The sequence below is a fragment of the Oxyura jamaicensis genome, chromosome 5 (assembly GCF_011077185.1).
Source record: "Oxyura jamaicensis isolate SHBP4307 breed ruddy duck chromosome 5, BPBGC_Ojam_1.0, whole genome shotgun sequence".
Classification (NCBI taxonomy): Eukaryota; Metazoa; Chordata; class Aves; order Anseriformes; family Anatidae; genus Oxyura; species Oxyura jamaicensis.
Window position 1 is genome coordinate 32,825,887 of NC_048897.1, and position 24,131 is coordinate 32,850,017.

The 24,131-nt window shown below is 41.0% G+C and overlaps 1 protein-coding gene across 30 annotated transcripts in view; it reads left to right on the forward strand.

Annotated features, from left to right (window-relative positions):
- The window catches only part of NRXN3 (neurexin 3), a 979,693-nt gene that overhangs the window by 275,203 nt on the left and 680,359 nt on the right, over positions 1–24,131 (forward strand). For all 30 annotated transcript variants that reach the window (XR_004751424.1, XM_035328415.1, XM_035328417.1 and 27 more), the window contains 2 exons: positions 17,351–17,789; positions 23,178–23,561. Coding sequence is in view for 29 of the 30 variants with exons in the window: in XM_035328415.1 (XP_035184306.1) it covers positions 17,351–17,789; positions 23,178–23,561 (823 nt within the window). In the remaining variant the exon portion in view is untranslated. The remainder of the gene's footprint in view (positions 1–17,350; positions 17,790–23,177; positions 23,562–24,131) is intronic.

The window sequence follows — 24,131 nt, forward strand, 5'->3', positions numbered from 1 at the left end:
CTCCACCCCCCCCCCACCCCCCCCCGCGCCCCTCCCTCGCCCCCCCCCCCCCCCCCGCCCCGCGGCCCCGCGCCCGGGGAGAACTTTTGAAAAACTGACCAGGTGATTTGTCTCTTACTCTAGGGAGTTTATTCTAGTTCTCAAATGAAGTAGAAGCCACTTGATGTATCCTTTGCAATTTTTTAGAGTCTGTTCTTTAAGAAAATGTAGATGTTAGCTTTATACCTAGTGTTCTAGTGCTTATCTTAGCAATGCCACATGAAGAAGTAACATCACATTCCTTCTATTGCTTATTCGTGTCCTGTATCCTGAGACTGAATGGGCCCCTTTGGTCATAGTGCTTAGCGGAAGCTCACACTTTCTCCTCCGATGTTTCCTCAGTTGTTTTCAAAGTTGTTGCTTTGCAGAGTGCAGCTCCCTCATGGCTTCTCTTTCCTGCTTCTGTAGTCAGGGCTGGTATAATAAGCTCCTATGGTTTCGTATTCAGCTGTTTTAAAATTTGTTTGGATTGGAAGGGCCAGGATTACCCTGCTGTATAGATGACTCTGTATGACTGCTCTGTCTCTAAATGTATTTAGCACTCTAACAGACCGCTTCCCTTCAAGTATTAGCTTTAGTGCATTTTATATTTACATCTAGGTTATTGATAAAATGTTTAATATTTGTGCTCCAAATATAGATCCTTCTGGTGCATGAGAAATGCCTCTTTTCAGTAATGATGCCCTACTGACAACTACTTTTCAAGACTGTCAGTGGAAGACCACCAATCTACTATCATGTCCTGTTTAGCTCTGGTATAGTGTTAATTAAAGCAGAACTGTCTTGTGATATTCAGTCAAATGTCTTTAAAAACGTTTCATCTATGCCATTACCATTGTCATTTAAATGATAGTAGGCTTATTTGACAGAAACTCTTTTTACTCAGAGGAAGGTCTAATGACACTAAGTATCGTATTCTTATCCTTTAATATTTTTATTAAGCACATTGGATAGAAGCTTTTGTTTTTACTTCTTCAGGGCTGATGTTTCCTGCAGGCTAAGCCCTCCTACAGTTATACATCTTGTTCTATTTGGCTTTTTACAACGTGAACACAACATAACATTCCTTTGTTCATCTATTAGCGTTCTGTTATTCTAAGATTAAAAATAAACCTTAGTGGATCAGAAATCTCCTCATTCAGCTCTTTTAAGACTCTTTGGAGCAAGTGACCCAGGTCTGTGAAATTAGGAAGAAAGCATGTTTATTCCTAGTAGCTGATCAACATCCTCTTTTGTTCCCGTAGATTGCAAAATACTTTGTCATCCTCTTGTGATGCAAGCACTTAAATTCTTCATGTATTTGTATCTGACAGAGCAAGAACGTTGAATACTTCATAAATTTTATAGCTGAACCTTTAAAATAAATCATTGCATTGATGGGATTTTGATGGACTTCTGTATCAAGATATAACCTTTTTTGGTTTTAAGCTATTCATGCGTCCTGTCATGATTTAAAGAATTCACTGGTTAATTAGCTCACTGTGAAACATACCACTTTACTTCCAGACTGAATAGTTGTAATTCGACTAGCCACTGTATATGATTATGCTTCATTATGCTTTTGTCTCCTAAATTAAAGGTGACATCTTCTGTCAGAAAACTTCTCCCCATGCAGATTCCTGGAGTGTGTTTGGACCAACTTGGAACCTGTCTGTTGGTGAAATAGTTGGAATACATTAGTGTACCTAATGTAAGATTTCAAGACTTGAAACCATTGTAGCAATTTTCTTTGCTCTTTGAAACTTTTTAACATCTCTTTAAAAGCTTGGACAAGGTACCCGAGCACGGTATTATTAAATGGCTTCACTAATATTCTATACAGTCAGTATATTTTCTCTGTAATTTCTTGATATTTTCATACTTAAACACGGAGGAATCACATTAGTCCTCTTAGCAACTGCTTTACAAAGGCATTTCATGTTCGATTGGTTATGCACCAAGACACATGCGCTCTTTTCATAGTCACTGTTTACAGGGCTTAGATATGGTTTCCTTTGTGTGAGAGTTACTTACAGTCTGTGATCCTAAATCTATAGTCGAGCGTTGGGCTCTACTGAAATGAGAACATGTCTGGGTATGTATGATTATATGTATGTCAAAGTGCTGAGTAAACTGCATTTTAGGTGTCTTCTTGTGCTTTTGCAGAATCTACCTTAGGTGTCAAGACTGCCTTCCAGCATCTGGAAGTGATTCAGTTGCCTGGCCATGCTAGGATTGAAGCCTGGGGCAGCAGCCCTTTGCCCAGTGTGCTGCTTTGGTCTCACTCCCTCTGGCACTGGGAAAGCTTGATTAATAAAACTTCTTCCATTTAGTCAAAAGCAAGGGTAAGAGCTAAACATTCCTGTGTGCATATTTGCTCTTGCTGCTCTCACTTTTTTTTTCTTGCAAGGTTTCTTAGGACATGGGGATGAAGCTACAGTCCTAAGCTTTTTGTAGTGGCACAGCTTGGCCTTTATGCCTCTCTGTATCAAAAGAAATCCTTTCAAATGCTGCTTGCTACCTCCTCGTTTCACTGATCACTCCAGTGCTTTTTGGTGTGCAATAATAGTAAAAATAATAATAAAAAAATGTGTAACAGTAATGTTACAGAAATAATGTTACAACCATTGTATGTTCACCCCAGGAAAATTAAGCTTGTTTTTAGAAGGCACTGAATATACATCTTCTCTCTTAGATGAATATGCATGCCAAATTCACCAGGTGCACTTAACAGGAGGGGCTTTATTTCTTTTCTTGTTTCAAGCTAATTTAAGAGTTTAACTTCTGAGATATACTTCTGCACAAGCAAGGAGAAATGTTGCAAGAAGCTGATAATCCAAATTCCTCCATTCGTTCAGAATGCTACATAATCTCATCTAGGCTCTCTTTTCCCATGAAAACTTGGTGGATCTTTCAAGCCTCCAACCTGGGCTATTCTATGATTCTTTTGCCCTGCTTTTAAGATATATGTTAGCCTAAGTGGGACATAACTTGTTGGTGGCACAGTGTAGAAATAGCAGTTGAGAACTTTTGGCCTCTCTGTGGCTTTGCAGGGATCAACAGGATTTTGGACAGATCTCTGTAGTCCCCCTTTCCTTTTGGAAGTGCTTGGGAAATAATTCCTACTGTTAGTAACAACTATCAGTTGGCCCACATGCAAAAGAATGGGTTTGAAGAGAAAGATGTTAGTCTTGCGGATGCCAAAACAACGTGAGATATTTGTTCTTCCAAGGGCAAAGGAGTTATATTATAAAAACCATGTAGACCCTATTGACAAAGTGACTGGGGAGATAGGGAAATAATTTGTCTGTTTTTATTACCATTTACATTGTTCCCAATAAAAAAGAGAAGCATGGGGTAGCTCAAAAATGCAGCCCTTGAAAGTACAGTGCTCTAGGAAAAGGAAGAAAAGAGGATAGTGCAATATAGAAAACAACAGCTCTTTCAGCATGTGCTAGTCATCTTCTCTAATCTACTCCTTTTGAGTGCCTTACATATGAAGGACGTAAGCCAGGCAGAACAATTCCTGCCTGGGAACAGCAAAAGAGTGATGTTGGGCCTCATTGTGGGCTCAACATACATTCTTTAGCAATGTGCTTTTCAGCACCTGCTTCTTTATTCTGGGCAGTGTATTTTGTTTTGCTTGTTTGTCTGCTTTATAATAGAACTATCAGAGCCGGCATTGGGTTATTTGGGCTTGGGAAAGGACTCCAGGCAAGAACATGACCACCCCAGGGTAGTTCACATTAGAAATACTCTTCTTAGAAGGCCCTGCTGCCTCTTTGCTTCTTCCCTCATCTGTTTTCCTTTCAGGTTTGACCATGCCTGGATGACAGGAAAAGAAATGTGTGAAGGAGCATGCTTTAGCTCCTGCTAAGTCCTATTCGTCACACTGTGCAGTACCAAGCACAGCAAAGTTAGTCTCATCTTCTGAACTGAAATCTCACTTGTAAATGTGCTGCTTAGGTGGGAAAAGGGGGTAGCTATATGGGAAGGCCGAATTTGCAGTCACAAGGATTCTGTTGTAATCTCACCTCAGCCAGTCTTTTCTATAGGAAGTGCTAACTCCATCCTTGCTGGAGAGTGATTAATAAAAAAGGTGTTGTCCTGCTTTCTGAACCAGTTTTAGGATAACAGGATAGCTGTTACTGTTCCCAAGTGTGTATAAACCCATAAATGTGCCCTCAATGGTAATAAAGCAAAAATCCACTGTTCAGATCTATATGTGAACACATGCCTTCTTGTGGTCAGGTAACAGAGCAGAGCCCGCTTCCCACCTCCTTCTCCAAAGAAGTTGGCCCCAGAGAGGGAAGCTCACTGTTTTTTGAGGCTGCTTGCTGCTGCTGCAGTAGTGCCCAGTGAGGGTACGGAAAGGTTGTTGGGGCTTGAATGTCAAAAGTGGACAGCCAGTCCAGTTGACCAGAAATGATGAAAAAAGGTAGAATTCTGGCCAAACAAATGACTAAAGCAGCTTTTGTTTTTTGCCTGTTAGTGTTTGTATAATGTAAACACTATAGATCTGCTTAAGAAATTATGCACCAGGATAGTGTTGAGCAAAACAGAAATGTAAGATAACATTGTACGTTAGGCTTACATCAAATAAGGTTTCTTAGATGTGAGAGCACTCTCCCTCAGATGTAAAAATAAGCTCCATGCAGAAGAGATGGGAACCTTGTGCCTGGACACATTTAAAATGGCATTGTAGGAAAAATAAACACACTGAGGGAAATGTTTATCCTCACTTCATATTTTTTATGTTTATATTGTGGGATTTCTTATGTAAAGCTTTTTTTACCATGGAGAGATCTATCATTTCCAGCTTGGTGTGGGGAGATGCATCTTTTTTTTTTTCTATTTTTTATTTTAAGAAAGAAAAAAAAAAAACGCATAATGATGGGACCCACCCCAGAGGCCAAAAGGTGTTGAGAGTGCTCTGCATTTTGCAGCATCAGGCCCAGAGTGCTGGGTGTCTGGAACCAGCTAATCAGCTGCCTTTTTGTCTGCAGCTCTGTGCTGACTCCAGTCCTGACCCCTCTCCTCACCAAAGAGCTCTCTCAGCTCCTGATTTTAGTGCCCCACCTGCTTTGAGCTGGAAGCATAACTTCGTGCTGAACGGGGTGCTTAGGCCCTAATCCGTCTCCCATTTCAGTGCTTCTGCTGGAACATGTCACTCTTTTTTGCTTCTGTTTTTTTCTCCTTTTGTGCGCTTTCCTTAATGCTCCTTCACAGCACCAGCTGCATGCTGGCAGAGCTGACTGCTTTTCCCTCCTGTGTTATCCCCTGGAAGCAGCTGGACTCGTGCTCCATGCACACAGCTTCCAGGTGAAAGCAAGTTGTGAAGGTGAGGTTTCACTGACAGCTGAAGTGTGCTCCCCAGGGCCACTGGGCTCTTCACTTGTGCTGTTGTAGTGCTGTTCCACAAGAAGCCTGTAAAGTGGGGTTGGGAAAATGGCTATGTCAGGAAGGCTTGAGACAAGGCAGGTCAGGGGAACACCCTGTTCGTAGCCTCCCTCTGTTGGCCTCGGACACTGTTGTGCTGGGAGCTAATGTGCCCTGTGGAGCTGAGTGGCTTCTAAGTGAGTAGGTGGATGAAACTTCTTGCCATCATGGCAGTTGGGATTCAGTGCCTAGCAGAAGGCATATCTGTTGTGTCTTCCATTCTTCAACACTGGGAGTGTATCAGCTGTGAGAGTTTTTAGATACATGGATACATGCCGGAGAAGGATGTAAAAGAGGTTCTAGAAGAGGTTCTAGTTCTCTATCTAGAGGTGGGGTGATGAAAGTATTTTTCTCTTGATGCCACTTGTAGTTGGAAAGTTAATTATGCTCCCTGCCCTCCCCAACAAATATGCAAGCAAATACTTAGCTCTATCCCTCCCTGTTTTCACACAACTTAAGCCCAGTGCCGATAAAAGCTTGGGGAGCCTTACCCATAGAGGGTTTTAACTTTGTTCCATGCCCTAGAATTTGAGCAGAGGTGAGCAAAGAGATCTTGCAGTTCCAGTGCTGGTAGGTTTTTGCACAGGACAACAAGTGAAGAGGAAAAAAAGAGGTGGAAACACCATAGTATTTTGGTCTAGATGAATGGAAGCAGGACCTCCTCCTCAGTCCATCTAAAGTTGTGCAGTGCACTAAGCTGGTAACCTGACCGATAGCGTTAGTCCCAGGATGATGCCATCTTGCTGATGGTGCCTCTTCAGTGGACCCAGAGGATCTTTCCTCCATCACAGGAGGAGAGTCTGGCTGAACACATGCCTCTATCTCTGGTTGCTTTTGCAGATAGGAGGAGATGCCAGTGCTCCTGGGACCTTTGAGGTCAGGCGGATAGAGGGAGATGAATGCTGGGATGCAGGATCCCCAGCTGTTATCACCCTGCTATGGACAGTGACACCATTCTGCTTCAAATAGTGACGCACCATTTTAAGTTTGTGGACTAAGTCTACACAATACTAAATCCGCTAAATAGTTCATCTGTTGTCCTACTTACATCATTATTTGAGCCGTGCTCACTTTTAAGCATGTCCTTACCCATATGTAATAGCAAACGTTTTCAATTTGTTTCTTGCTGGACAAGTGACAAAAACATAGAAAATGCCACTGCAGTTGGCACCAGATGCCCAACACATTGGAAGCCCAGGCAGTGAGAATAATGCTTGATTGGCATGTGGAGACTGGACTGTTCTGAATATACCTGCCAGGGATGTTCTTGCAAACCACGCTCAAGGCTTAGAGGCTAGGGAAGATAAGTAGTGGGGAAAAGCTACATACCTATAAGCAAACAATATTCAGTATTTTCAAAGACTTTAAACATCAGTGTTCTCAGTTCAGAGTGTTTTATCACTGAAATGAAATGCAGAGTTTCTGTTCCAAAGAGAATTCTAGCCTACATTTATTTTCATTGCTACTGTTTTTTAATGTAAATCCCCCCGAATTTCAGTATTGAATTAATATATAACATTCTGATACTCTGAGAATCAAGTATTTCATATTAGTAATTGAGCTGACCCCAAATACTTTCCAGTTGGTCCAAGAAGAGCTTTATCTCCTTATCCAGAGAAGTTCCACATGGTAGTTGTACCATAGGATCCTTGTGTTTCATTCTACCATAGGGGTCTGAAGCTTTGGTTAAGCTGCTTTATGGCAAAAACAGTCACACATCCCTTGTGATGTCAACTGGGACATTGCTATTGCGTCATGTGCAAGTGCTTCCCTGGGGAGTATGAACAGAGGTGGAAAAAAAAAAAAAGAAAATGGGGGCCACTGCTGAAAGTAAACACAATGCCCGGAAAATCAATTTTATAAGTTCATATAAAAGCTTTTCTGTTAAGTTTGGCAAAACTAAATGTGCCATTTTGGGTTGCAACAACTTGAAGTAAGACATTTCATTGCTAATTCTCTGTTAGGAAAATGGAATTGGGTTAGAAAGCCATCCCAATGGAAACATTCACCCAGCTATACTAAAAACGGATCTATTTTCTTGAGACAGGTATTTTGTATTTGCACAACCTTAGGTGGATTTGAAATATAATAAAATCAGTAAGTAGAGTGTTTATTTGCTAAGTCATTGTCTGATGCAGTTTTAAGTGTCTTGTGTAATAAGGTTCAAGCCTTAAATGATCAATGGGGCCATCCTAAAATATTTCCTCTCTGCCTTTGAGATGAAATCCTTAAGGTACTTGACAGTAATCATTTCCTCACACTCATCACTGAACCAAGCTAGACAGATTTAGCTTGTGCTAGCTAGACAAATCTGAGTTTTCAGGATGAATTTGGAAAGAGTGGGGCATTGTATAACTAGCGAATATCTCTATAAGCTCAATACAGAATTGAATGTAATTGAAATCAGCTAGTGCATGCTTGTAAATAAGCTTCTGTGATGTTCTGTTTTGTTTCAACCCTTAAAAAATGCAGTCAAACTGTTATTAGCTAGGTAGTTTGCTTGTGAACTTGAGTCCTTCAATTTTGTAAGATATCAGAATTTTGTTAATAAAAGGTTAATCCTTTCTTTGCATTGAACGCCATGAAAGTATTTAACTACATAATTTGCCCTTTCTTATTCCCTAAAATACAGAATCATAGAGAATAAGACTGGAAGGGAACTTGAGAGGTTTAGTCCTTTCCACTTCCGCTGTCCCAAGACAAAATCAATGACATGCATTTGAGCCTTGACAGCAATTTGTATAACCTGTAATTAAAGGTCTCCAGTGATGGTTGCTCCTCAGGCATTCGCTTCCAGAGCTTCACTGTTCTTAAATTTAAAAAGCTTTTCCCAACATCAATTCTAACACTTCCTTGCTGTAATTTTGTCTATTTTTTTTGTCCTTTTCAGCATGGATACAACAAACATTGTTCCTTTCCACTTTGTAGCAGCCTTTCTGTATTTGAACAGTGTTATAAAGTCTCCTTTTGGTTTTCTTCATGTTAAAGACTGAAAGCATTGCTTCTTTTTATTTCCTAGATGTCTGGTTATTCTCATTGCTCTCCTTGGGACTATTTCTAATAGGTCCACTGTTTTCTTGAGGTGCTATTTTCTGAACTGGTCTTCATGGTCTTCAGCAGAGTACAGCACTCTCACATTTCTCAGGCTTGTGCTCTTCTTCATACATTCCAGGATGCTTTGTTCAGTCCACCTAATGAAAGATTTTCTGTGGGTAGCTATTGTGTGTTTCTTTCTGCTCTCCTTGTTTTCCCTCTGCACTACGCTGCTTGGTATAGAACCCATCACCTCCTTATTGTATATTCTTGACTATTGGTAAAATGCTGACAAACCTCCTCAGTTCCCTTTTTATATATACGTGCCCAAGGTAGAACTTGCTCTTCAGGGCTAGCATGAGGTACACCTGTGTCTGTGCCCTGTGGCAGAAGCAATGAGTGTCCTAGCTGGTTGTCTGGGCTTCCCTGTCCTGCAGCTTTGATACTTTTCTGTTACTAGGCCAAATGGAGGTTTGAACAGAACATGGAGCAGGAGGGAAGTTCAGATTTCTGTATCTGAGTCCACAGTGAAATGCCTTAAATACTTCGCCATGATGCAAAGGTTAATTCTACTACTGTCGAACGTCAGTTACTTTTACAACTAAATATTGAAGGCTAGTTTTGAAGAACAGACTGAGAAATCAAATTTTTCAGTGTTTCAGTTATCACTTAGCAGTCAAGACAAAATCTCTCGTTGTCTTCACTTACAGCTTTTGCCTAATGAGCAATTTTGCAAAACCGGTTCCATGGCCATGTTAGTCACCATGCTATGAAGAATATAATTTTGAAAACGTTTGGGTTTAAGTGGATTTCTTACCATTCCCTAGGAAGTCTGTGGAAGGGTGATATTTTAAGAAATCCAGAAACCATATATTCTTTTTTTTTTTTTCACTCATTCCAGAACTTGGAAGTTTCTCCAACAAGGAAGGAACAGTACCTGACACTTCAATTGAAAAACAGGATTCATCTGCAAATCACAGTCTGTGCTACCTACCTAATTTTGCTGCTGCCTAGGCAGTGCCTTTTTGGTAGCTGAGGAAACTTCAGTCTCTGGGGCTAATATAGAATATTTCATCAGCATTTCTCTCTTCTGTGTCTTTTTTTTTTTTTTTTTTTTTCCCAAATGCATATATAAAATTTCTCACATTCCCATTATCTTTGTCCAAAGATGCAATTGCAGTATCTGTTATTCCCTTTGAGATGAAGTTTTTCTTCAACAATAGACCAAATGATTTAGCAGACAGGATATCGCAGTATGGAGGATGCAGAAATCCACCCATGTGATAAAATAAATCCTATCCTTATTGCTACCTATTCAAAGGAAGGAATCCAAGAAGTAGGTCATTTCACAACACAGTGCTCTTCTGTAGCTCAGATGCTGCAATGCAATGCCAAGAATACGTAAGGCCGTAGAGCATTTGACGTTTCATTCACTTAGCAATATTTGTAGCTAACTGAAGAAGCAGCAGGCTCAATATATGCAAAATCATATTGTACAGCTCAAGACAGCTATTAGAATGTCAGTAAATAACTGCAGAGTAGCTTTTTTTTTCCCTTAATTTTTTTTTTTTTTTCCTCCCCTTCTCTTCCTTTTATTACTGGTTTAGAATCTCTCTCTGCCTTACTTAGTTGTAAGGCAAAATATCTTAGATTTTATTCCAAAAAAGCATATGTAGCTATATTTGGTCTTTACCTTGATGTATTTCTGGGTGAAAGTTAAGGCAGCAAGATGGACTCCCTAATCTGTTTAAGCTTTCTCTGGGATACCATGTGAATGATTTGGGTTGGTGTTCATGCTGCTGTAGCTGGGAAGACACTCAAACGTCCGGGAGTCTTAAGAGATGCAGAGGCTTATTTTTTTTCCTTGAAGGATAGTTGGGAACACAGTAAAGTACTGGTTCCTCTTTGCTCAGTAACTGTTAAGGAAGTGTTATTTTTCATCGTAAGGCTTTCTGAATGATTTTTTACTGTGTTGTCTTTAAAGCAGTGGAAAGAATTTCCCCCTGACTTTTTCAGCATTCTTTATGCACATCTTGAATCACTTTTCTCTTTCTTTATATCTTTCCAAAGAGAGTGCTTTCCTGTATCTTCCTAGAATTCTTCTGAATCTCAAGATATACTGTCTTCCTTTTTTGCAGTTTTCTACTTAAAATTATTCGGAACCTAGAATGTGGGAAAAAAAAAATCAGGGAACCTTGAAATATTCCTTCCTTATTGTTTAGGTGTTCTGCTTCCCATATTCTTATTTTTAGCTAGGTAAACACATGTTCTTTGTTAAGCATTTCCAGATGAGTTGCAGGATTGCATTACTTCAGCCAGCATAGCACAAATTGTATCAGAATCTCTTTTGTTTGGTTTCAGTTATTTATTCTCAGTATTCAACACATTGGTTTTTATGTCAGGCAAATGAACTCCTTTCATTGTGGTAAATGGTGATGTCTATCTATAAATACCTGAATACAATTGTTATCCCGCTGAACCATCAAATATGTTTAGGCCAGGTATGCACAATGCATTTAGATAATAAATACACTTAAAATAAGTGCAGCAGCTTTAGCTACCCATCACTGAAGCCTTGGACCGCTGCACACAGAGTCTGTCCCAAATACCAAGCAAACCCTTAATTAGCTGGTGCATTGGCTTTTATTTGCCAGTTGAAGCAGGCTAGAAACAGGTAGCTGATATGCTGTAATTCATGGAGATGCAAGAATGTTTGTGGTGCAGGTGCCTTTATGGAAGTCTTAGAAAGCCTCTAGGCTGACCGTCTCTCAGTTACCATTCTGAGCAGTGACGCAGGCAGTTGATGAAGGGGAGCAACTCATGACAGAAGAAAGGCAATCGATGACACACAGGATGCAGTAGGGAAACAACTTGGCTGATCTTCCCAGGTGGTTTTCCTAGCTAGCTGAATTGAAGCAGCCTTCAGGTTGTTGACCTTTTTGTCATGATAGTTTGTCATCCTCTAACTCACTAGGCTATGAGCGGCCACCCCCCTTTGACTGCCTGTGTCCAGCCTGCACCCAAACCCATTTCCTGCTTACTAGCGCCAACTGCAAGAGGAGCTGAATATTGGCTACTGGCCAAGCCTAGCACATAATTTTTTTCTCACTTTTGTTGCTCACTCTCTATCTGCATCTTCACTTGATTGCAGAGAGACACTTTTCATCATTGTGAAAAGCCATCTGATTAGAGCTCTCGTTAACCCATGAGTGAAGCTTCTTATCATAAGTTTTAGATGGAGTTCCTTGAATGCTTCAGGATTATGAAGTTGCCATTTTTAAAAAACCTCAAAACCAGATTGCCAATTTGTTTTAGTTCAGCTTAAAACAAACTCTTCTTTCTCAGCAGATTTAAAGGAAACCTAATTTACTGTATATCTTTTACTTTTTATCTCGCCAAATGCCTGAATATCATGGAATTCTCCTACTGCTGATTATCAGAGACTGTATCTGTACTACCAGTCCCTGACCATCCTTTTATATTAGTCCAATTCATAAAGCAAAGATAGAATGAATCATCCAATTATTCTTCGGTTAAACCATATTCAGAACCAGTCCTTATGGAAAAGGAAAAAAAAAAAAAACAACCATTATTATGCTAGTTTCATTCTGAGAATAGAAAGTGATTTTTGAGATTGGAATAATAAAGATTACTATTCAAACTCTCTGTACATAGCTTTTGCCAGTTATTCTTTTTCCTCTTTTTTTTTACCTCACTTCCTGGGAGAATTATAAAGAGGATGTGTGTGTCTGTACAGATACCGTCTCCTCGACTCATAGGCATCTTGACCCTCTTTGATACAGATATATGGCACAAAATGAAGTTGCTCTCTATTTAAGTAGACATGATCAGCTTTGTTCAGAAAGCCATCTGGTAAGTGTGGACAAATTAACGGGCACTGCTTTCATTGCAGTGCTTACCTGGAAGTTGCCATGGAAGACATGTCCCAGAATGGCACTGGAAGGCTCAGTCCTAGCAAGGGGCAGCCCTCTGAGTCAGCCATGGCCTGAGTTGCAGTTAGAGGTGCAGGTTTCAATCAGTGTTTTGGAATACCCTGCAAGTTAGGTCAGAGATTTCAGATAAAGTGAAACTACGAGGCAGGAAGTGTTCTGGAGATGATAGGTTATACTGCTGGCTGATAGCTTCCTCAGTGAACATCTGTTCTCCCTGGCTTGCAGCAGGTGACTGTAACAAACTAGCTCTTGAAGGTCTTATTTTTAGAACTACAGAACTGAATTTTAATCCTTAGACTTTTTACTTGCTTTCACTTTTAATTATAGGTTGCAAGCTGGAGTCACAAACATGTAACAAAGACTCAGTGAAAGCACTGGTGGCAAGTCAGACTAGAATCAACACAAGCCTCTTCTCCTTTACCAGCCACTTTTAACGTTTTGCAAGCGTGTTTCAACTGTCCTGGAAAACGGCAGTGAAGCATCTGTTGATTTCATTAAAATACAAAGATTCTTAGGTTATGAGGCCAGAAAGAGCCATTATGATAATCTAGACTGATTTGCTGTATAATTAATTCCCATCTCACTATGTCTTTAGAAAAAACAAGATCCTATTTTAATTTAAAGTTTGCCGGTAGCTGAGAACATGCCATAACCTGTAGTAATTTATTTCAATAGCAAATTACCTGCATGTAAAAATAAGTCATAATATTTTAAAATGTGAATTTCTCGAACTTCAATTTCTAGCCCCCGGATCCTATTATTCCTTTGTCACATGGGTTGAAGAGCCCTCTATTGCCAAATTCCATTTTCTGCATAGGTACTTGTAGATTGTGATCAGATCACCCTTTAACCTCTACCTATTAAATGGACTGAATTTGAATATTCTTTGCTATGGGACATGCATTCCAGTCCTTTAATTACATTCCCTTTTCTCATTCTTGAACCTCTGGTTTAAAAATAAAACTGCAGATATTTGAAGCTGCCTTAGCATTTCATTGCCCAAGCCAGAGATGCTGTTGTCTCTTTATTCCTGGTCAGGATTCACCCAGCAAATACACTCAAGGATTATTCTTAGTCTTTCGTTTACAGTGCTGAAAGTTCTGGTGTACCTGATCATACATCAAGATCTGGATGTCCAAATTTGGCTGTCAGTGGTACCTAAAGTCAGCCGTGTGAATAGGTTTGCACTTTTTCCTTATGGGTATTTTTTTAAGGTTCTCAGGTAGGTTGTAGGTTTGGGATGTGATATTTTTTTTTTTTTTTGGTTTTGTTTTCATTTAAAGAAAATAAAGTAGATAGCAAATGCTTCAATGACAGACATTCAGATCTGGGTGGATCTTTGAAAAGACCAAATTCAGAACACTTTTATCTATTCCATACCCTTTCACATCTCTTCCATATGTGTTCCTTTGTAGTTGCTTTTTTGGTCTTTTCTCCAAACTTGCTCTCAGATCCACAATTACTAGTGACTTTATGGGTCACAAGTAATGCCGTGTAGTTTTCTCTAGATCCTTTGAAAGTTGTCTACATCAAGGATTTTCAGTGGTGGTACTGGTAATAAATGATGAAATGCAGGGCTGTCTGCAGCAAACCCCAGATAAATGCAGGGATGGACCTTCTGCCTTTCCCCAAAGGAGATGGGAGCAGTTACTCATGTATCAAATACAGGAAAAGGAGAGAGAGCTGTAAGCTGCCTGTGTGTGTGAGCATGTTCCAACTACAGCCCTCATACGTAGACATTGTATTACGTTTCTCTCCTCCTTGCATGGGGAGAGGCTGGGTTCAGCCTCTCCTATGTTACACTTTAGAGGAGAGTCAGTCTGAGGAACTGTTAGCAGTATCCTATAAGAACAATTTTCCTGCGTTGGGAAAGTCACACACGGTTCATTCAGACATGGCATTCTCTCGCTCACCAAAGCAGCTTTGTAGCAGGGTGAAACCAACAACGCAGAGTTGCACCAGAATGGCACCAGTCAGAAAATCCCATATGTAAGTGCTGTCAGAAGGACTGTCCACAGGAACCTATTTCCAATTATCCTCTTTCCCATGCTGTCCTTGTAGTGGGTTAAAGGGTGGACTACACACAACCTACTAAACACAGATTCCTGAAGAATACGTGGAATGCCCCAGTAGGACAGAAGAACCATCAGTGCATATACCCGGTGTTCTGCCTCCAGCTGTGGCAGTAGAAGTGCTACTAAGGGAGAGCATGTGAGCACGGTTATTATCAGCATTGCACTTCTCTTACACTCCACAACATCCCCTGTCATTTGATTAGGATTATCAGATGGTCCATCCCTTCCTTTTCCCTTTAATATCAATTTGTGGACCTGCTGTCCATTTATCTTTTTGGTTCTTTTTTTGAACCTGCTGATGCTCACTTTTCTGCCTCTGCAAATTCCTGCAGTAGCAAGTTCCAGAAGTCACTACTGTATAAATAAGTACGTCTAAAAATCTGATTTAAATTTATTTAAATAAATTTACCAGTTTTAATGAGTTCTTCTAGTTCTGTTATTGCTGGATTTGGCAGAGCAGTTCTACAATCAGCTTCTCCACTGTAAGTTTTGATGTTATTCTTTCTCAACTTTCCCATTCTTTTCTATATAGGAAACTGGCCTTTTCAGTTTGTCCTTATAAAGCAGCAGCTCCATGCTCTTAATTGCTCTATTTATTTTCCTTGGTACCATCAGCTCCAGCATTTCCTTGAGATGCAGAGACAGGACTGCATGCAGTGCTTGGAGCCAGTGTCTGTGGAAAGCACTGGACTTGTCACACACAAAGTATGTGCAGAAGTCCTGGGCAGTCCAGGAGTATATGTGCATGGAGTACATCTCAGATGTAGCTGTGGCTTCTCTCTGCTGTCTGGCTCAGTTGCATCCGTTTGTCTGTCAAGAGGGGGAGGCTGCAGTGCACAGGCCTGCTGAGTTACTGGAAGGAGGGGTACGGTCTGTCTAGCCAGAGTATTTGACACGGTTAATCCGCAGAATGAAACTACTACAGGTCCACAAATTGGAAATATATTTTATTCCTGTTGCAGGTATTAACAGGCTTGATGTGTTTGGAGTCTGTGCAAGGGCAGAGTGCTTTACTGGGAACTAGAGCAAAATAAGCTATTGCAGGTCAATACTGTCCTCTGCTGGGAGGAACTACAGTGCTGTGCTGTGACTCCAAATGGGAATTAACACTTGGATTCCCATTTCACTCTGATGTAGGGTATTTTGCCTGTGGAACAGGGAGATGTGATGCTGTACTACCTGCACTGAGGAAATTCTTCTTTAATGCTTCTCAAAAGCTGGACATTCTTCATGTGATACAACTGTGTTGAATTGTGATTTCATTTCTTTTTCATCCTATAGTCATCTACTTCAGACTCTTGTCCCCCATCCTCCCCATTATTTGCCTTTTAATAGTTACTGCAGATTTATTTCTCTGACTGTGAGCTAGTGCCGTGTTCCAGAGTATATTTCTGCGAGTTGCTACTGGGATTATGAACTTCTGTCTGATTCTGCAAAAATTCTTCTCTGATCTACTTATGCTCAATCTGCTGGTGGGTTTACAGCCTAGAGAATATCAGTGAAGAAGCATTAACTGTTTGGTCGTGAAGTGCCGCTGGGCCTGCAGATTGAGTATTGCAAACGTGTGTCCAAACATTACATCTACATGTTTTTAAGCCTGTCCATGCACCAGATCAGATGATATTTGCAGAATTAGCAGTGCATATCTCCTTCTCTTTTTCTTTTCATAGCAAATTGCTGACAGCCCGTTCTGTTAGCAGTTTGACAGAAGAAGAAATCAAATCTATGTGCACATGATGCCATACGTAGTAGACACAAAGAATTTTAAAATAATGGCTCCTTTGAAGAAATCGGAGTTTCCAGTAGTGTTGCAGAACAGTAATTCAATTTAAATTATGCTATTTGCAGAAACACTTTTGCTTGTTGTTTGTGCCAGTTCTGGGTTCAGGAAGCACAGAAGGCTGTTGAGAAGGAAGTGCTCTTTAGAAATACTACAGCTCTGTGCTTTCTCCAGCCCCTACCTCTGGGAGAACGGCGTGGGGCAGAGAGAAGTGCTCTTTTGCAGCAGTTTAATTCTGTTCCTTTGAGAAAGAGAAGGGCAAGACTTCCACCTGAGCCAGGCATGCTCAGGAGTCTGGCTGTTTGGGACTGTGCCCTTGCCTACTTTCCATTCCCATAGCACTGTGCAGAGTTCAAAGTTCTGGTCCTCAGCCCAGAATGCATAATAGCACAGGCACTAAATATGCAGAGGCTTTTATGTGTTACACAGATATATCTGTTGCAGGTTTGTGCCTACTGTGTTTTAGGATATCTTGATAAGAGAAATTATAAGTCCTTTATTTTTTTTTTCTTTTTGCTCCTTAGGAGCCATAGGGCAATCACCAACAGTTCACAGCAACTTGTTTAAATATTTTACATCTCTCTTCTAGTAGTAAAGCGAGCTTATAAGAATAATAGAGAAATGACAGTGGTAGTACAGAGTTCCCTGCTGCGGTTAGCAGAGATGGACACGGAGGTTAAACTGTTATGTATTTTGTATGGGATTTATGCAAATACAACAGCATGATGCCAGACACACTGTATTTTATATACAAAAGCTTTTACAGCAGAGTGGGTCTGTGATAGAGTTAATTGTTCTCCCTGTCCTTCAGTAAGTGTTCTCTTCTGCTTGCTTATCTGATCTATAGTCATCACAGAGTGCCCATTGCTGTCATTCCTATACATGCTCCTGGTTCTGCTCTCTCCTTCTGTCATCATGTCAGATTCTTGCATGGTCTCCCTTCTGCTCCCCACTGCCTTTTGGGAGAAGTTTATCTCCCACGGATGAAAGTAATTGGGGTATTTGTACTGTATGCAGGATTGATGTATGATATTTTTCCTTGTGTCTGACAGGTTGTTTATAAGAATAATGATATTCGTCTGGAGCTGTCTCGCCTGGCACGGATTGGTGATACTAAGATGAAGATCTATGGGGAAGTGAAGTTTGTATGTGAGAATGTGGCTACACTGGATCCCATCAGCTTTGAGACACCTGAGGCCTATATTAGTCTGCCCAAATGGAATACCAAAAGGATGGGCTCCATCTCGTTTGATTTCCGAACCACTGAACCCAATGGGCTGATACTTTTCACCCATGGCAAGCCTCAGGAGAGGAAAGATGCCAGGAGCCAGAAAAATACAAAGGTAGACTTCTTTGCAGTTGAACTTCTAGATGGGAACCTCTACTTGTTGCTGGACATGGGCTCTGGGACCATTAAAGTCAAGGCCACGCAGAAGAAAGCCAATGATGGAGAGTGGTATCACGTGGATATTCAACGAGATGGAAGATCAGGTAGAGTGGTGACTTTTTCTTAAGTAGATTCATCTTTCAGATCTAGATCTAGGGTTAGAAATTAGTCGTAAGAAGCCTTCAAAACCTCCTAGGTATAAGTCACCTTCTTACAAAAACTTAGTCTTACTCCATGATGTTTATCCAGCAAAAACAAAGACGTGAATGGCCAGGTTTTCATCAAATGTCTAGTGTGAACTTCAGAGGCAATCTATTAAAATTGATTCTGAGTCTTCTGATACTCTGGGCCTATCTTGGCCGTTTTATATGCAATTATAGTGATGGCTCCTTTGAAGGCCATGGTACGGTTTAAAAACCTTCAGAACCGTTATTATATAGTCCTTGTTTTGAGACATTCTCACTGATTTATTTTGGATTTCTATTCAAAAATGAACTGATAGAAATCAAATGAGCTTTTTCTGTTGTGCTCTGATATTACCATCTTCTGGATCTTGTATCTTTCAAGAATGGTGGGGGTTGGATTTTGTTATAAGGAAAATAAAATTAATGTGTACAGATGGTAACATTTTCATCCTGTTCTGTTTCCTCCATCTCAGAATTTTCAGTCAGATTTCTTCTTCACTCTCAGCCTGGATACCAAGCCTGTAGCAATCCTAGTCAAAGTATCTGGTCAGCATTTGGTGGATGTTTTTCCCTTTAGCTTCTCATTTTCAAAAATGTGTTTTAGTTTACTTCAAATAATATACTTAACTTGCAATTACAGAGAGGTGTTTCGTTTGTTTCTAATGCTGTTTATAAAGCTGGAGTACTCATGGTGATGCTGAAATCATGTTAAGGAAACAAAATAAATAATGTAACTTCATCTTGAGAACATGTGAGCAATTGTACTTGAATTCCTCCTGGACTGGTGGGATCTGAAAGCCAGGCCATGTGTCCCTTCAAAGGGAATTTTGCCTACATTTGCAAGTGGATTTGGTATTTGTCTGGAGATCTCCAGATGATAGTAGCAGATCCCTAAGTTTATTTTTCTAGTCACAGAATGTCCTTGGTACAGAGGAACACAGCGCTAGAATTTGCTTGCCTTAAGTTTTCAGAAGAGCTGACTTTTAGATAGTATGCAAAGCCTAGCTGTTTGAACAGGTCTTTGCCTGAAGCTAGTTTTTTCCTTTGATGATGTAAGGAGGTTTTTTGTATTTTGCATCGCGCTCTACTAGGGCTTAATATGTGTGGTTATATATTGCTATCTCTGAAAGACATCGATAGGAACATTTTATAAAAGAAGCCCTAAATAAATAAATAAATTGAGCTTTGATTTCTTTAGAATTGCTAAAATTTAATTAACTTCCAAGGATAAACTCAATTACTAGCATTCAGTACTGCCTTCAGTTTTGCTTGCTCACTTGGGGACTGTCTGGTCTCTGAAGAGGCAGCTGCAGGAGGAGGAGAGATAGAAATGACACTAAACTCTCTGCTAAGGAAGTTGGTAAAAACCCAAGGGACAAGGGGTACCCACGGTTGTTCCTCTAGGAGGGTGTGACAGACAGGATTGCTACTTCATGGATGAGGCTGTAGGACTGACTTGCTGGTTGTTCAGCAGAAAGGCTTGTGATGCCCTGAACACTGATTAGAGATAACAGATTGAGAATTAAAAGCAAAAAGCTCAACAAAAATGAACGTTTGCATATTCTCTCCTCTCTCTTCTTTTTTTAAAATGCATTTTCTGCTGATGACAAGTGCTGGGTTAATGACCCTAGTGACTGAGGATGTGTCTCCCAGATAGCCAGGACAGCAGCATTCAGTTTTCCACACCACGCCTTTAGCAAGCATCAACCACGTTTATCGTGTGATGTTTTGGTAGGTGTGAGGATCATCCCTTCTTGTTTAGTCCTTGGCTTTTTTTCCCCGTGCAGACTGAAGAATAGCTACACCTTAGAGGTGGTGGTGTTTTGTTTTGTTGTTGTTTGGTTGGTTTGGTTTTGTTTTTTTTAAATGCAGATACCTGGTGTTTAGAATCTGAATGGAAATAATGAACTTAAAAAATGTGGGCCACAAAATAGCTATTTGGTTTTAATGAGCTAGTGACCTACAGGTTCTGATTCTTACTACCACTAAGAAGCCAGTCCTTTTCTAGGTGTCATCTCCCTTACTTCTTTCTATTTCAGGAGGAGTCCAAAACCTCGGGCTCTGCTAAGCCTTTAAAATAGCCTAAAATCCAGATATTCACTAATGCTGGGGAGCACAGCAGTCTTGCTCAAATAACCTCTGGCATCTCCAGACCCTTTAGGATTTGTGTTTGCTTTGGTCTCTGCTGCCTGCCAGAGGAACAAAAGCTGTTTTTTCTCTGTGCTCAGACAGAAGCTGACAGGCTGGACATGGATACCTTGTGTCCTGTGACCTTGCAGTCTGTTGGGAATGCTCCTACAAAACCTGTCACAGTTTCCGGCAGAACACAGCATGTTACACAAGGCAATGTTTTTGGTTGGTCTTCGGCTACAAAACACATAATGTCCCACCTGCTGAGACTCTCAAAATCTTCCTGGAAGGTTCTTTCTACAGTTTCATCAGTGTAGTGCATTGCTTTGAATACAAGGATTTGGAGAAAAACAAAAAAAAAGTTAGCTCATCTAAGTACTTCGTAGTGTCAGTTCAGAATTTTCCATCTCAGCAGCTTGGCTTTAAAAGTTCTGTGCACTGCAGCTAGTACCACATCCTTACAGAAATAGTGGTAGGGTACAAAATACTGGCAGAAAATGTAGGCTGATGTCTAGCCTGTTTTCTTGTATAATTTCCTTCTCTTTCTCCAGGTTTTATGCTTCTCCTTGATATTCAGTATTTCTACCCTTTTTTTTGGTGGGGGGGGGGGGTGGGGGGGTGGGGGAGGGTTCTTCACATTTGTTGCAGGTGTTGTTTGCTTTCTCTGGAGCCTAGCCCTTCCAGTGTTTTGGCTTGTTCTAGTCTTTTGGGTAACGTGTACTCGATATGCTGCTTTTGAGGAGTGGCAGTGCAGACACTAGAAAGGTCGCTGTGATCCTGTGGCTCTGTGACACGCTGCCGTTACAACTGTAGGTGTATTGTCACATCTTCTTTTTTCCTAAAATGTAAAAGGGAAAATGTCTGCAGTGCTGCAGCTGGTTTTTACAAAATGATTCATCAAATAACCCTGGTTCTCTGTGAGCCTTTAATTTGTAACGCCTCTATTGCTTCTGGCACTCTGCTGCCTCTGACATTATTCCTAAGTTATTACTGAACATCACACACATGAAATACCTTGTCTCTGTGTCATACGTGCTGTTCTCCAAGATGATGCCTATTACAGCTGAAGAAAGAGCATATGTACATGACTGCACTTTCTTACAGAGACACAAAATAGAACTAACTCTATTAACTAAACTCTGCCACCTTATCGTAGGGGTGTATGATAAAAATGCAATGATGTGGAATTAATCTTAAAGCATGGATAGGTCTCTCTGAGGACAGGCTATCTTAATGACAAAGCAATTGGATGTGATGATTTATTGCTAGGAAGAGTGAATTGCTGATTTTTTGCTGAGAGTCTTGTGGGCAGATGTCCCTATCACAAAAGCTGCTGAGTGCTCTTCTGAAGAGCATGCTGCTTTGTGACAAGAGAGACCTGTGTTATGATCCCCGCGTCTCCTTAGACGTCTGATCTTAAACAAGTCACTTGGCTTCTACGAACTTGTTTCATATGTTCTGATCACATCTGTGTATTATAGGTTCTGATTAATTTATGTGCTGGGACAATTTCTTGAAATATCTATGAATGGCCTCAATGTAGTAGGCCCACAGCTTGCTTGCAACATATGGAAACCACTGCAGTTTTAATAATTGTTAATAAATTCTTCAGAGATAACCTTTGTCTTTCTGTACTTCAATTTTCTCATTTGTAAAATGGAATTTAGAATACTTTTTCTTTGTAAAACCATAGGATACTTTATTTTGGAACAAACCTCTGGAGGTTTCTAGCCCAAACTCTGAAATCCATGTTTCCTTCAGTGCTGTGCCTGGCTGTGTTTTGAATATCTTCAGGGATGGTGATTCCACAACCTCTCTGAGGTTCCTGTTTCCGGTGTTTGATGGCCCTCAAGATGAAAAATGTTCCTTTCCAGAGAGTTGGAATTTCCTTTTCTGCAACTATGATCAATGCCTCTTATCACTCCAAGGGCACGTTGCTGGCTCATTTTCAAGTTGTTGTCCAGCATGTGCTTTTCTGCAGAGTTGCTCCCTACCCAGCTGGTCCCTAGCCTGTACTGATGTGTGTGGGGTTATTCCTGGGACTTTGCATTTATAGTTGTACATTAAACATTTCTGTAAGCCCTTTTCTGCATCTTATAAAGGCTTCTCTGACTGGTAGTTCTGTCTGTCCTTTCATCAACCTTTCTCCCCAGTTTGATGTCATTTGCTGACTTGATGAGGGTCAATTTTGTCCTATCATCCAGGTCCAGCTTTGATGAAATGTTTACTGTGACAGCTGTGTCATGTGAGTTAATACAGAATCACAGAATGGCTGAGGTTGGAGGGGACTTCTGCAGGTCATCTAGTCCAACCTCCCTGATCAAGCAGGGTCACCTAGAAAATGTTACACATTCAGGCAGATTTGGAGAAGGAGACTCCACAGCCTCCCTGGGCAACCTGTTCCAGTGCTCGGTCACCCTCACAGTAAAGAAGTTTTTCCTTATATTCAGATGTAACTTCAGTTTTTCAGTTTGTGCTCGTTGCTTCTTAACCTGTCACTGGGCATCATTGAAAAGAGTCTGGCCGCATCATCTTGGCACCCTCCCTAAAGATATTCATACGCATATATAAGGTCCCCTCTCAGCCTCTTCTCCAAGCTAAACAGGCCCAGCTCTCTCAGCCTTGCCTCATAAGAGAGACGTTCCTGTCCCCTTATCTTTGTAGCCTTCCGCTGAACTCTCTCTTGCAGCTCCATGTCTCTTATAGTAGGGAGCCCAGAACTGGACACTGTATTCCAGGTGCAGCCTCACCAAGGCTGAGGAGAGGGGAAGATCACCTTTGAACGTTCTTTTGCTTATTTTTCCTCTCCAGTCCTGATACCATCAGATTCCTATATGTTCTCAGTTCTTCTTTGCTTTGCTGGATGAGTACCATTGAATAATGCTCAATTTTTACATGTTACTGTTTAGCCATTGCATTGCTAAGCTTGTGATATGTTACAAGGTGGTGTACAGACACATGCTGATCCAGTTACTGTATGCAAACACTTATGGCTTGGGGTTAAAGAGGAGAGGGAGTGTAAGAATCACTGTCTCTGTTAAAAGTGTATTTGAGCAGGGAAGAATCTTTATTTTCTTCCACCGAACCTTAAACCTCACTCAATTGTTGGAAGAAATGAGCTAGACTGAGGCTGTAAGTGAAAGCATTGATTGATGTCTCCTTATCCTCCTCTTTTAGGTACTATATCGGTGAACAGCAGACGCACCCCATTCACTGCAAGTGGGGAGAGTGAGATCCTAGATCTGGAAGGCGACATGTACCTGGGTGGGCTGCCAGAGAACCGGGCAGGGCTCATCCTTCCCACAGAGCTCTGGACAGCAATGCTGAACTATGGCTACGTCGGCTGTATCCGAGACCTGTTCATCGATGGACGAAGCAAGAACATCCGGCAGCTGGCAGAGGCACAGAACGCAGCAGGAGTTAAGTCCTCCTGCTCCCGCCTGAGCACCAAGCAATGCGATAGCTACCCGTGTAAGAACAATGCAGTCTGCAAGGATGGCTGGAACCGCTTCATCTGTGACTGCACTGGCACTGGCTATTGGGGTAGAACGTGTGAGCGAGGTAAGTTGAGTTTTCTGACCTTAGTTATGCACTGCTGAAGTTGTGCAGGAGTACTAGAACAAAATCCAGTGGTTCCATGATACTTTCTCCTGCCCATGTTGGTCTTCCCAGTGCTGAGTTCTGGTCCCAACACTAAGAAAGCTCTCATCTCAGATGGTTTCCTTCCAGTGTTTTCCCATTTTCATTTCATGAGCTTACCTTCTTCATCAGCCACTTCACTCCCTAACTCTTAAGTCATTTTCTTCAGGTTCTAGGGTCACTTTGGCTGAGTACAGTTTGGCTTCTAAGGCAGACGATCCTGCTGCATATGACAAGTTTCAGGCATATTACTGGAAACGTTATCAAGTGTAAATTTGGATTATTGTGATATTTCTTGCGTGAAACAGATGACGTACCCCAGTTCTGTCTAGTCTTCCTCTTTTTTACATGATAGGATTTCCTTGATGACTGTTTATCGGTGAAATTAGCTAATGGGATTGTGTTAACAGCAACATGTCTCCGTGTTTACCTCTGATGAAAGCAGATCTGTAGAAGATGGGGGGAGAGTCTCTGCCCCATATCATTATGTTA